This window comes from Cnephaeus nilssonii (assembly GCF_951640355.1).
Source record: "Cnephaeus nilssonii genome assembly, chromosome: 5".
In the NCBI taxonomy this organism is placed as follows: domain Eukaryota; kingdom Metazoa; phylum Chordata; class Mammalia; order Chiroptera; family Vespertilionidae; genus Cnephaeus; species Cnephaeus nilssonii.
This window is the reverse complement of record NC_137076.1, coordinates 40,833,934-40,848,124: the sequence shown is the minus strand read 5'-3', so window position 1 is coordinate 40,848,124 and position 14,191 is coordinate 40,833,934. Positions and strand designations below refer to the sequence as shown.

At 44.1% G+C, this 14,191-nt stretch overlaps 1 protein-coding gene across 3 annotated transcripts in view; it reads right to left on the bottom strand.

Moving 5' to 3' along the window:
- The window catches only part of SH3RF1 (SH3 domain containing ring finger 1), a 174,834-nt gene that overhangs the window by 16,057 nt on the left and 144,586 nt on the right, over positions 1 to 14,191 (bottom strand). For all 3 annotated transcript variants that reach the window (XR_013813614.1, XM_079773206.1, XM_079773207.1), the window contains exons 7-10: positions 10,744 to 10,898; positions 9,376 to 9,546; positions 6,721 to 6,980; positions 5,529 to 5,869 (exon numbers count right to left, since the gene is read on the bottom strand). Coding sequence is in view for 2 of the 3 variants with exons in the window: in XM_079773206.1 (XP_079629332.1) it covers positions 5,529 to 5,869; positions 6,721 to 6,980; positions 9,376 to 9,546; positions 10,744 to 10,898 (927 nt within the window). In the remaining variant the exon portion in view is untranslated. The remainder of the gene's footprint in view (positions 1 to 5,528; positions 5,870 to 6,720; positions 6,981 to 9,375; positions 9,547 to 10,743; positions 10,899 to 14,191) is intronic.

The window sequence follows — 14,191 nt, the reverse complement described above, 5'->3', positions numbered from 1 at the left end:
CATAGAAAGAGGGAAAGGCCATATGATATTCTAGAGATGGTTAAATACCACTGGATTCAAGAATCTTAATGCATTTTATAAAGATTTCCACATGTATTCCTCACACCCAACCACCTGATGAGATAGGATCAATGCTATTCTCACTGTCTACACCTCCCTAAGTTTGCCTAGAATCACACTGCTAGGAAGGGGTTATATCAGAGCCAAACCCTCACGCTTCTGTGAGTTCAGCACAGGCAACATCTCCAGAAGCAGTTTACTCTGTGCAATGGACAGCAAGAGCAGACACACTGACCCAGGGCTGCTGATCACCAAGGTCACTATGAGCCAAACTCCGTGTGCAGATTCGCACTGTCCAGACCTAGTCTGAGTCCCAGCTGTTGGCAGGGGCAGCAACAGTGACTCCAACCACTTAAGAAAATGAAATGGCGAAGCCCACAGACAATCTCATTTTTTTAAAATATATTTTTATTGATTTCAGAGAGGAAGGGAGAGGGCTAGAGAGATAGAAACATCAATGATGAGAGAAAATTATTGACTGGCTGCCTCCTGCACACCCCACACTGGGGATCGAGCCTACAACCTGGGCATATGCCCTGACTGGGAATCGAACCGTGATCTCCTGATTCATAGGTTGACGCTCAACCACCGAGCCATGCCGGCCGGGCCAGACCATCTCATTTTTGACAGCAAAATAAAAACTGGAGAGAAAGGAAGACCATGTGAGCAAAGAGTGATCCATAGGGACTTTAAGGACATGTGTTCAGGATAGAAGAAAATGGGTACTTAAAAACTAGATGGTCCTTCTTCTTAAGAAAACTAAGAATAATAGCAAAGGTCCTCAAACATTAGCAGATTGATTTAAGAAAACCTGTGGTTAGCTCAGGGGAGAGTCATCGGGAATCTGGGTGGGAGGTTTGTGGCACTAAATGTTGAGACCGCTTGCAAAAATGCTGCCTTTCAGGAACATACCGAGGATGTGGCAGAGAACCAACACCACTCCTGCCAACTCCTATGGGAAGAACTGTCACCATCAGAGAAGACTCCTGAAGCATCCCCAGACTAGGAAGGCGGGGGTGGGACATGGAAGCACTTGGGCCAGTAGAGGTGGTTTCTTCTCTTTTTCTGATGTGAGGGTTAAAACTGTTAAACTAATTTAGCGGCCATTAGACTGAGGTGCTTCTAAGGCCTGAGCAGCCTGCAGTAGCAAACCAAAACCTAAATCTGTCAATGCCTCAAGGTTAAGAAATCAAAACCTAAGGACGCCAATCACAAACGGCCAACTAGGCTTTCCCGAATAAGGCAACTGCTCAAGCTATAGCCAATCAAATAATTTCCTGGCTTTGCTTCCTGTCTTCTCTATAAAAGTCTTGTCCTTGACTCTTGTTGGTGAGTGCTCCTGACCAACTTCTGGTTGGGCGCTGCCTGATTTTAATAGGTATTTGCTCAAATAAACTCTTTAAATTTGTAAAATATACCCCAGTTTATCTTTTAACAGAATTTAGAGAGTATATAAACAGTTAATTACATAATTGATGCCGAAGAAAATGATTTTATTTTCTAGATGAGAGCTTACTATACCAAAATAATATTTCTTACATTTTGGTATCTAGGGGGAAAAACACTTATACACAATAATATTAATGACTTTCTTTGAAATCTTGGATTATATTTAGGTTTTCTGTTTGGATGTTTGGATTTTCTCTAACTTCTAAATAAATATGTATAGTTAAATTTTTTTATAATAAGAAAACACAGTAAAAAAAATACACACACACACACACACACACACACACACACACACACACACACATATACATGAGCATCTCGTAAGGCTTGGCAAACACATTTGCCTGGAGACTAGCTGACCAAATAATGAAGCCTTTAAACAGAATATGAAGTTAGAAAAATGTCCGGATGAAGCTGTTAAACTGTTAACTGCAGAAGATATCAGAAATCTCATAGAAAGAACAACAACAATGGCAGAAAGGCCCAGGATTCTGAGCAGACATAACTGAGATGATGTTTGGAAAGATGTTACAGAGCTTCAGATGCCTACTTATCAAAGCACAGAATGCAGGTACCAGGCCAAATTAGCTAGAGACTTAAGTCAAGGACAAAAACACGTTTCTGAGACTGTGATAGAGGGCTTTCAAATAACACATTGTTCAAAGGAACAGCCCAGCTGGATACAGAGCTGCAATGGCCCCATGTGCGTGTGGAAAATGTACACGCTCCATGACACACCAGCCACGGCAGAGCTTTTGGGTACAGAGGAAAGAAGAGGGCAATTGACAAGCTATTGTTTGGGGGATACACCGACACTGCCTGGAGAGTGTAAGTCAGGGGCTGATCACGAAATGACAAAAGGAGAAAGAAATAAGGAGGGAATGGTCAAATACCTATATATTTGCTGGAAGTTTCAACTGAAACTAGAATCTCTGATACACTTTGTCCTTGACATTCTGATAAATTAATCTCACAGAAAGTTGAACAAACTGCAACTTTGGCTCTAATTCTGATCAACAAATGGTGGGGGTGGGGGTGAGGGGAGTGCAAGGAAGCGGCAGGGAGGGGGTGAAGAGCTATGGCTGGTGAAGCAGAAACATTGAGAACTTAGAGGTAAGCACGCAAAGAGACGTTCCCTATAGTAAGATTTGAACCCTAAAGTTTAAAAGAACTGATTTTAAAAGTTCAAAGAAAATATATGCTTGACCTGAAACTCAAAAGGAAAGATACTTCAAGAGGGAGGGCTCTCCAGAATAAAATTCTAACTATACAATTGCAAATTATCCCAGCAGATGAAAATGTAGAGCCATCTAAAGGTACTGATGTGATCCCCCAGGGGGCAGCCTAATGAGCTCAAATTTTTAAAGGACTGCTACAAAAAGATCAAGAGAAGGGTCCTTATGAAAGAACATTCGCATGGTCCATATGAGCTTAAAAATGCAAAAATGCTAAAGACCAAAAAAAAAAAAAAAAAAAAAAAAGTTGGGCGGGGGGGAGAGGCTACATTGCTTAAAAGTTATGTTTGAACTGAGAACAAGAAAGACACAGACCTGCTGTTTGGGACAGATGGTGGTTCTCAGATGATAAGAAAGACAAGGATAATCTTCTGACGGGAAAGGAAGAACAAACCTTGCTAAGAGGGAAATGGATAAAGAGATCAGGACTTAGAGATCAAATGACTACTCTTGGCAGGTTGAATTTACCCCAGAGCACAAAGAAAATTAACAGCTGAAATGCTACCAATAATCTTTGATAGATCCTGGTGGACCTGAGATCGGGTCAATTCAACAGGCCAAAGAAGAGCATGTGTAGTCCTAATTTTCAAAAAGAAAACAACAATGTATTTTGCAGACCATCTGGAAAATTCTAGAATAGTGTTTTAAATGAAAGGTCTACTCAGGAAAGGAAATGAGACTCTGAGGAGTAGACTCCTCCAGGACATGCTTGCTAACAACAAGTAGCGCCAAAATGATGGGGCCTCTGGGGAACTGTCTGGATGGGAGGACATAAAAGATGCTTGGATCTCGATGGAGGTTTGAAAAGTTCTTCCACGACATCCTGGTGGACAGGATGGAGAAATGTGGGCTGAATGACACACTCTGGTCATGTTAATCGTGGATTCACTGAACTCCCATCAATCAGAAAAAGCCTCTTTAGTGGACTTGGAACATTAAATGAGGAGGTTGATTTAGGAAGGGAAAACTTGTAACCTGTGACACGAGGAACAGCGAAAAAAACTTCAAGAGTGTAGCCTCAAAAAAAAAAAAAAAAAAAAAAAAAAAAAAAAAGATGACCCTGAAATACTTTAAGACATCATTTAAGGAAGGAGATCAATAATTTCCCCATAGCACCTCAAAAAAGAAAATGGCATGAACACTCTGGAGCTAGGGCACTCGGGGTCAATATGGTATCCACACGGGCCAGTGGCCATCTGCTGAGGATGGGTGCTCAACAGATTAACCCAAGTAAGGTCCTGTACTGGTTTATCACAAACTTTGGGATAAAAATCAGGTCTGGAAATCAAGGTGTTGGCAGGGCTGCATTCCTTCTGGGACTCTAGGGAATAGTCTATTTCCTTGCTTTTTCCAGCTTCTAGTAGCTCCTTGCATTTCTTGGCTTGTGGCTCCTCCCTCGAATCACCTGATCTCTGCTTCTAGACCATTCTCCTCTGGCCCTGATCCTCCTGCCTCCCCTTCATGAAGACCCTTGTGATTACATACATCCCACCCTGGTAATCCAGGATAATCCCTTTAAAACCTTTACTTTAATCTCACCTGTAAAAATTCCTTTTGCTATGGAGGGAAATAGTCTCAAATTTCAGGGAGTAGGACATGGCCATCTTTCGGGAGCCATTATTCTGTCTAGCACAGGCCCTCCCAAGCCTCAGAGATTCAGCAAATTCTTTTCTGGGAGGTCAGGGGCTGAAGAGTCCCTGTTCTACTCAATGACAAGGGCCCTGAGACACACTGTTCCAAAACTTCTTAAAATCTAAACTATGAAATTATTCTTTTAAAGGTATTGACCAAGTTGAAAATGTCAGCTTGAATGCAAGTTTAATGTAGTTAATTATAAACGCTGGACAGATACCAATCTTTTTCAAAAAACACTCATGTTAACCCAACAATTAAATATTAACTTTTTAGTAAGCCGTAAAGTTTATTTCCTTATAAAGCCCTATTTACAGGCTTACCTAACCTTTTAAATAGAGCAACATCCATTACCACCGACCAGGTGGCTGTTTATAATCACCCCTAGAGCTTCCTAGAACTGGGCTTCTTAAAAGGAGAAATGCATGACATGCTGAGGAAAAGGTCATGAACATAATGCAATTCTCCAGACTTTGTTATCACTCTCCTCTTTCTGTTCACATTTAATCACCATCCACTCCCCTTGGCTCCAACCACCTGTCTCCAAACCCAACAATAGGTTAGTCTTCCAAACACAGCCTCCCCTGTATATTTTCTTTGAAATTCAGCCCCAAATGAGAGACTTATAAAAGATCAAAGGATTTGTAAAATAATTTCCCCCTAAATTTCAAGTCAAGAGAAAAACTATTCATTCTGATTATAATCAAGTATACTAGTGGTATAAATAAATAAATCCACAAATAACACTTCTCCTCAACAGTTTCATCCCCTTTGTATGTTAAATATCTATCTATCACCTATCTATCTGCACATATGTAGCTATTGCAGAACTGCTAACAAAAAGCAAACTGACTGGACAGGAAGAATTAAGGACAGCAAAATGACGACAGGATGAGGAAAGGAAAAGGAAATTCCTCCATGAGATGTAAGCCACAGGTGGAGAAGCAACTAAGTCTTACTCACTGTGATCTCCCCAGCACCTAATACAGCGCCTGGCAACTAGCGGGTGCTGAAATGCAGAGAAACACGAATCTAGCAACCGGCACAGAAGCACGCACAGTTAAGCACTTGAAGGGATGCGGAACGGGTCCCTTCATTAGTAGAAATGATGGGACACACAGCACCGGCAGAGAAACAGGATGTTGGCCTTACTTTACTATCTTTGTCTGGTTTGGCTGCTGAACTGTTCCCACAAGCTGATGAAGCGCTGTCCGGAGAGGCGGGGAGTCCAGAGAGAATGGCCATTATCTGGCTGCTGGGCTCGGTCTCCAGGGAGGCGGAGGTGATGCTGGGGGAGGTGATGGAAGCAGCCGCAGCACAGGCTAAGGGGGCGCTGGCTCGACCCATACTGACGGCAGCCATCGGAGGCGGAGGCTGCGGGGAGGCCAAAGGGTGATGGGGCAGGCCCACAGACGCAGGGCCCAGCCCGCTGGCGTTCTGTACTTGGATGGGCGTCACCGCGGCCGTGGGGCGTTCTTGGTTGTGTGCCAAAACTAGTAAACGACAGCAGGGAACAGGGTAAGATTCGACTTTCCAATAAATGCTGCTCATCAAAATGTGAGTCATTTCATTGCATCCGTCCATAATGAAAGGTTGCTATTGCGTCCTTACAATAAATAAGGGATATGTGGTGGTTTAAAAGCACTTAATCTTAGCTGGGTCCCGGGATGCACTTCCCTTCCAGGTTGGCTCTGGAGTCTGTTGAGTGCCTAGAAGCTTAGCTGTGACCCCGAGGCCCTTCAGTTAGAGAAAGATGGCCTTTCCACAGAATGAGAGACTCGGAGCCAGCCTCTGTTGGTGGTCTACCCTGTCAGACTGCACTGGCCTCTGGTCCTTTTTAAAATTATTTTCTTTTCTCATTCACCATTTTCTTTGTTGTTGTTGTTGTTTTTTTCCAGAGAAAAGTCACAAGTTTACTCCCATTGTTACCCAAGACTCTTGGTAGGTATTCAATGTTATTGAAAAAAGAAATCGATTTAAGGTCCCACTGGGTCTAAAATAGACTTATGACTAAATTCATAAAAAATTATCCGCACACTTAGCTGCAGTAGATGTGCAGTGAGATTTGAGATCATGTGATCCTGGCTACAGAAGTCCCATTTGCAAATACTACTGACATTCTTAGGATCGGCCTAGTCTCTTTCAGGCTTTCGATCTACAGATCAGGGAAGGCTTGGCCAAAGTCAGCAGACGTAAAGTGCCGCTGACTGGACTCTGCCTACTTCTGTTTCCTGTTATTGGTTATCTTACATCACATCTGCTTTTGTCAACATCTGTCACGGAAGATCTGATACTAGGCCGACGACCCTTTTCCTGACGCTTCCCAGTCCGGTTTCCTCCTTACCTGTCCTCACAGCATTGCGGGCCTGGTTGACTGTCATCTGCCCCGTCATGTTCAACAAGACCTTAGCCTGAGGACTCGTGTGGATGTGAGCTGCTGACACCACCGCTGTGGGGACCACACTGGGACTCCCGGCCATACCATTTCCCTGGAGCTTCTGGGCAGGCCCTCCTGCAGTGGAGGGGCTGACCATGGTCACCCCGCGACTTGTCTGACCAGCTGTAGACACAGGAACTTTAGCTTGGGAAGCATTTGTCATCGCCCTGCCGAGACAGAAAAACAGATAGCCCCATCCATTAGCGAAGTGGGGGACAGAACAATTAAAAGGGGGGAAAAAAAAAAAAGACTCAAAGCTTTACGACAAAACATTTTAAAAAATGAATGGGATTCTTTTTACAACGTGTAAAAATAGCAAATTCAAACTCACAATGGCCCTGAGGCAGAGAACGGTCTTGAAATGTATTCTGAGTCACAGAAAATCATGCATTGTATTCTGCTCAAGAACATCCAGTTACCGGGCTCAGCTTCCCCCACACCAAGGCCGAACCCCTCCACTGACTTGAGGCCCTGGATTCTCCTACTTCTGCTATCCAAGAAGCCAGGCTTACAATCACATGTCCATGGCCCTGCCCATGTTTTCTGCTCTTCTCCTACTTGCCCCCAGCCCCACGTCACCCAAGGGCTTGTGTACATGCGTATGGGTGCACATACACATATACACATACTCTCGCAATGTCCTCTCCAGCTTCTCTTGACTTACCTTAATCTCATTTGTTTCAAGATCCAGCAGAAATCCTATCATTTCAAGAAGTCTTGCCTAAGGCTTAGGCTGAAGACTTTACTATTATCTTTCATGTGGATTTCTCTGTCCAATGACCCTGATTACAAAAATGAGTGTATTGTTTTTTAGAAAATTCCTTATTAAATACTCCTGACTCAGTCAAAGTTCCTTGAAGACGGGGCCAGTGTGCAATGGTTCTTTTCCATTTCTCCAGGATTTGTAGTTTTAGTGGTACTGCCAGCTCTAAACAAATACTTATTGGTTGAATTTAATTAAATTAGGTTTGGCATAGTTTTGTGTAATGTTTTTTTAATATTCTAAATTCATTTAAACATCGATTCTATTTATAGTAACTTTCTACTAAGTAGACTACTTCATTAACTTGAACGTTCTTATTATGTACCAGGAGGAGTAACAAAGAATTAACTCTAAGTAAGCAACTCTCCAGAGACTTTAATTTGTTTTTTGAGTCTTATGAAAATGTTTTCCTCTATTAGCTTAATATTTTGGTTTTGGTTTCTTTTACTTCCCCTAGTTGTTTCTGTGGTTTGTTGTTGGTTTTTTTTGTGTGTGTGTTTTTCCCACCAGGAAGGGCCTATCAGGATTTACCTTCTGGATCCTGAATGTAGATTTTAACATACACAGAAAAGAAGGTTTATATCGATTAAAAATCTGCAAGTCAAATGAAAGCTAGCACCATCTGCAACAACAGTGATTTATATTTGATTAGGCTGCTGGCCAACCTATAAGTCAAGGCCAACAGCTGACAAACATGTCAATTCATTAAGCCATTTATTCAGAATCAGGGGGTTTAAGGAATGATTTATCACAGTTAAACCTGGACCATTTAAGAGCCCGGTGGCCAGAAACTGAGGCTCCCTGAATGTCGCTGCCATTAAGGGCATTCCATTCAGTTTCCAAGGCTACTTTCCTCAGTGACCAGATGATGGGCTTATCTCGAAATGAAATAAAGAACATGTTTGTATATCTAACAGCCCTGACTTCCCATTACCCTGTAACAGGGCTTCCCCACCTCCCAGACATCTGGGGCCAGCTAATTCCCTTCTGTGGGAGGTGCCTGTGTACTGCAGGACCTCCGGCAGCATCCTTAGCTTCGGTGCACTAGGTGCCAGCAACAACCGCTCTTCCCCTTCCCCGCCAATCAACTGTGTGCCCACACATTGCCAAATTCCCTCAGGGAAGCAAAAGCACCTTCAGTTAAGAAGGATAGAGCATCTATACCACAGCTAAGGAATTTTATTTCTGACTGGTATTACAGAAATTAATTGCCAGAATTCAGAGGTAATCAAGCTCTTAGAACACAGAGTCGGACCACCTGGGTCTGAGCACTTCGTCACTATGTGATCTCAGACCAGTTATTTAAGCTCTTGGTACCTCCATTTCCTCATCTATCAAGAGGGGATGATAACAGAAACTACCACAACGAGTTGTTCAAGGGACTTGGGAGTTAACGTGTGCAACGCATTTAGAAATCTGCCTGCCTGGCACATAGCAAGCATTATAGAAACATGGGAGTATTAATGATACAGCTTTTGTTTAGATGAAACATTATGCTCTTTCAAGCAGAAAAGTACTGAAAATGGTCTTCTACATGTTACTTAAAGCAAACAACTTAAAACCCAGTGCATTTATTCGTGGAAACCTACAATTTCACATATAGCCATGTGAAAAGTAAGCCAAGCATTTTAGAGTTAGAAGGGATCTCAGCAAGCACAGATACGGATTTTTTTTTTTTAAATGTTGGCTGTGTAACTGGCAATTATAACGTGAGAAGGAATCTGGACAGGCTGAGCGCCACGGAGGAGAACAAAGCTTCTCTGTTTGGAACTTAGTAAACCACTTGTTCAAAGCCATACCTTGTGACGGGTGCCACATAATTACCAGGGAAAACCCCGATCTTGCTGGTATGCATCGATGTCCCTTTGAACCAGCCATCCTGGCAACGTTCAAACACCAAAAACATCTCCCCTTTCCTCAGCTCCAGCTCATCCTCTTTCCGGGGAGTGTATGGATATATAGCAACATACCTGGAATAGAAAGAATATCTGATTCCGGGCTGAGTAAGTACCAAAACCCAAGATGCTCAAAGCTCATCCTTGGTGTAAAGTCTTGAATATCTTGCACAAATGAAAACAGGAAGTACAGTCCTTTCATCCGTAAGTAGTATTGGTACTTGTCCGCTGAAAGAGGTTTTGCCATCGACATTGAAAAGGCAGCGTCCCCCGCCCCCCCTCCCGCCCCCAAAAGAAAAAGAAAGAAAAGGCAGAGGCTTTCCTGATTAAGAACTGCCAACCTGGTCCCCCCAGCGTGAAGGTGACCACCCCACCAAATGGTATTTGCCGGGTGTGAAAGAATTAAGGCAGCTTCCCAGAGTGCCTAACCTGCTGTTGGGGATTAGGTACCCACTGGGAAAATTGAGCTCTTCAAATGGCACTTGTTAGACTTGGGGAGTAGCCCCAAATGTGGACATATGGTGTGAAACCCCACCGGGAGGCACAGCATGCTGCCTTCCACACACAGGCTGAACCCAGAGGCGTGGGCTGCACCTGCTTTTGTGTGCTCAGCCAGGAACAAGACTGAGATGGAAAACGTCAAAGGGAAATAAAAGTCCAGATCACAGAGCGTACAGAAGAGCCCCGCCATGCAAGGTGACTGTGCCGCCACCATAGGGAAACCAGGCAGGCTACGCTAACCAATTGTTCTTCCCAGGGCTAACCTGTTCCACGTATAAACTCACACAATATAAGATCCACGAAAACCTCGCTGTACTCTGCCACGGATGAACTCTGAAGGAGATAACTAGACTTTTCTGGATACTAGGGACCTACAGCTTTTCACATGCATACTACAAGTAGACCTAGTTTGTATGGAAAACCTTCTCATTCCTTAGTATCCCAATGCAAGGAACGAAAACGAGACAAAAGGCTCAAAAGGCAGCTCCGTACACATATAATATTATGAAGGAGCAAACAGCTGTCTCCCTAAACTCTGAAAGGCCTTCCCTCAGCAGGACGGCTGCCTAGCGAGCGCCTGTATCAGGCCCATTTTGTTTCAGCAGTCGCCTCATTATATGCATGACTGGGTAGAAGTTTGCAGAACACAAACCACTTTGGAAGCCATAAGCCTGTCAGCAGCTCATATCAGAAAGGTGTTTCTCTGCCTCTGCTCTTTGGGCCGAGTTTGAAATGCACGTTTAAGCAGCAATAAATGACACCCTCACTTACACGCTGGGGCGAGTCTGAGGTCGTAAATGTGCAATCTGGTCAGTGGGCCCCGCTGTGGGCCTCGGTCCCGTTCCAGCAGCAGCAGCAGCAGCAGCAGCGGCGCCCGGAGGTGTGGAGACCAGGAGAGGGGGCGGGGGCAGCGGAGGGTTCATAGTCTGGGATAAGAAAGAGAGGGGAACAAGAAGGAACAAAATGTTTATTTACATGTTTTATGGAAGGTGGGAAGGAAAAAGAATCAGAAATCCATGGGAAAAGACTTCAATGGAATCCAAACAGAACAGAACCAGCAAGCTACCTAAGATGAAAGCCTCCTTAAAACAAAATAAACAAACAAACATTCCCCCCCCCCCCCCCAAGACTCCAGTCTTGTTCTCCTTTAAGATCTTAAAGCCATGGCAATTTTTTCCAGCAAACAGGTAAGTAATCCCGCTTGGGAGGAGGGAAAGGAGGAAAAAAAAACAAAAACACAAAACACCACACGAAACAATTGTGTGTAATTTTAAGATGAATAAGACTTTTAAGTATAAGACTTGGCCAAGAATCCAAATGCTTTTCAAAGGGGCAGCTATAATGTCTCACTGCTTGCTGGGAATTAAATTGTGATTGTTTCTGTAACCTGAAACTTAAACACAACGCAAAACAATAGGGCTATACTATATCGCAAGCCATGCCTTCAGAAGAAAATTTCCTTTGATGCCCGGTCTCCACAAAGCCCAAACAATAGCAAGCCGCAATCACTGGGCTGTTGTTGCTACTTTTGCTTATTCTTTTCTTAACTCTGCCAGCGTTTGAAATTTAGGACTATCAAGGCTGGTAATCTTTAACAAGTACACCAGTGAAAAGCTGCTGGTTCTTTTATGGGCACAGACTAATGGGGTTCTGCCTACAGGATTCCATGCCTTTTGAAAATCAATGGAGCAATTGTTACCTTCTGATCCACACACCCCAGATAATTCTTTAGGGTCTGTACACTGAAACTCCTGGGAACACAGGCACAGAAAGACCCGCCTGCACCCTCCCCCAAATCTCTGAACCACTAGATGTAAAAACTGAATCAAAGGAGAAAGGAGGAGTAAAGAATGTACCTATGAAAGCAAAGATGGCTTAGACACATCAGCATATTAATAAGGAAAAATCCAATGACTTCTAAACATAGATCCTAACAGTCATTTCATGTTTATTTTTTTGAAGTAAAAATGTGAATCTCATTAACAACACTGACTGCATCTGCCTATTCAAGTACATAGCTCCACAAACATAAAAAACGGAGTGGAACTATTTTCCAATTTCTAGACATGCGTGCTGCAACTGTCTCACACACTCGTATTTAATTTTTTTGCTAAAGTGACTTTCTGGAAGGATTTTTCCCACAGAGCAGCTGAAGGGGGTGCAGAGCAGCCAGTGCAGAAATAAGTGGGGCACGGAGCTGCTTACACAGTGCTCACCCGGGCAAGGCCAAGGGCAGCTCAGGGAGTCAGAGCTTCCTGGACGTTCTTCACGCTCCCCCTAGGAACGAGGGCAGCATTCTGATTTGTCACAGCTTTGGAATTGGCACAGACTTGGGCTCAGAGCCTTCAAACCCTTTAACCTGGAGAAGGACAAGCATCCGTTCCATTTCATCTCCTCCCAGTGACAACGCGGAGAGAAGGAGCGCTAATCCTTGGTAAGACGCTCAGCAAACGTGACCTGGTCAGTTAGTTCATGGGCAATGACACACCGGTGGCTTGACAGGTGAGGTAACAAGTCCAGACTGCACAGCGACTAATATACCACCGGAGATTATAAAATTACCACTTAGCTGGTTTCCATTTAAACCTTCCTAGACCCAATCTCAAAACAGCGTGGCTGCGGCGGCGAGGCAGAAGACAAATGGCACGCGCGCGGCAGAAGCCCTGCGCCCTGCGATCGCAGCTCCTAGGCATTCCCGAGCAGAGTGCGGGAGGCACAGAACCAAAAGGCTCCACTTCTCACTCTCTGAGAACTCCATCTTCAAGAGGAAAGGAAAGGAAAATCGCCTGTTATATTTTAACTTATTAAAACAGAGGCGGGCCCTAACCGGTTTGGCTCAGTGGATAGAGCGTCAGCCTGTGGACTGAAAGGTCCCAGGTTCGGTTCCGGTCAAGGGCATGTACCTTGGTTGCAGGCACATCCCCAGTGGGGGGTGTGCAGGAGGCAGCTGATCGATGTTTCTCTCTCATCGATGTTTCTAACTCTCTATCCCTCTCCCTTCCTCTCTGTAAAAAATCAATAAAATATATTAAAAAATAAAAAATAAAACAGAGGCGGTATTAAATTGGTCCTAAGAAGAAGGAGGCAAGGACATCGACAGGTCTGATCAAAATATACATCACATTTTGTTAACAAAATGTAAAAATAGGTCACCCCTTGTAGTTAATAAATACAGTAAACAAATGTTTCATGCATGTTACTTTTACAAAGAGTAAACAGTAAGCATTTAAAATATGGATAAAAGGGGATATTCTAAAAGACCTCAAAGATTGTGCCTGAAACAGGCAGTCTTAAAAAAAAAAATCGGACAGGAATTTTCCCAGTGCTGGGTTACCCATCTTTGGGGAAATGTGCATCTGTGAGTGCATGATGTGTATTCGTGGGTATAGAAGCACACAGACAAAGGCCAAGAGGGAGAGTCTGATTAAAATCAGATTCCTAGATGTTGCTCAGCCCTGCGGGGCTGGTAAAATGATAGGGCTCTGGTGAGTCCAGGGCTGTGACAGACGAGGAAGTTCTGTGGGTTGCTTTATAAACAACCTCAACTGAAATAATCTGGTGATGTGGAAGTTCAAAAGGTAATCCACTGTGTGTTGTGCTTCGGGCAGTTTGCTATCCTGCAAGACCTGAAATTTCTACAGCACAAACCACAGCCTTTCACTCACCCAGAGCCGACCCGGAGACCCGCCCGTGATTTCACAGCCCGGGCCAGCGCGGCCACAGAGGCCAACATGCACTCTCCCCCAGCAGGAAAAAACAAACGCGTCCACGGCCCTGCCAGGAGCACAGGTGACACTTTGCTACTAATACGTCGTTAACGTACCATTGTACAGAACCAGGTACCACAGGGAAACGCCACGTTCACCAGATGCTGCATGGGTCATTTAATAGGGGCTTCACACGTGTTCATCCCTTGTAGCTTTACGGAAACTCAGCAAGTCCGCGTGATCAAGGTAAAGTTGTCCGTCGCTATGGCCCAGGCCACAGAAATACTGACGCAGAACCCGTGATATCATTCTGACATGCATTAAAAATGAGCTTCCTGTTTCTGTAGATCCAGACCTTCCGTTTACCAGTAGGAGGTCATGATCTGAGGCCAGAATGACTACTTCTGAACAACACTTAGCTCAAATACAGGCCTTCGTGGTCAGCTACTGTAAACTGGTCCTATTTTGAGTGTCCAGGTTCCTTCCCACGACTCTCTGATCTTGAAAGAAGA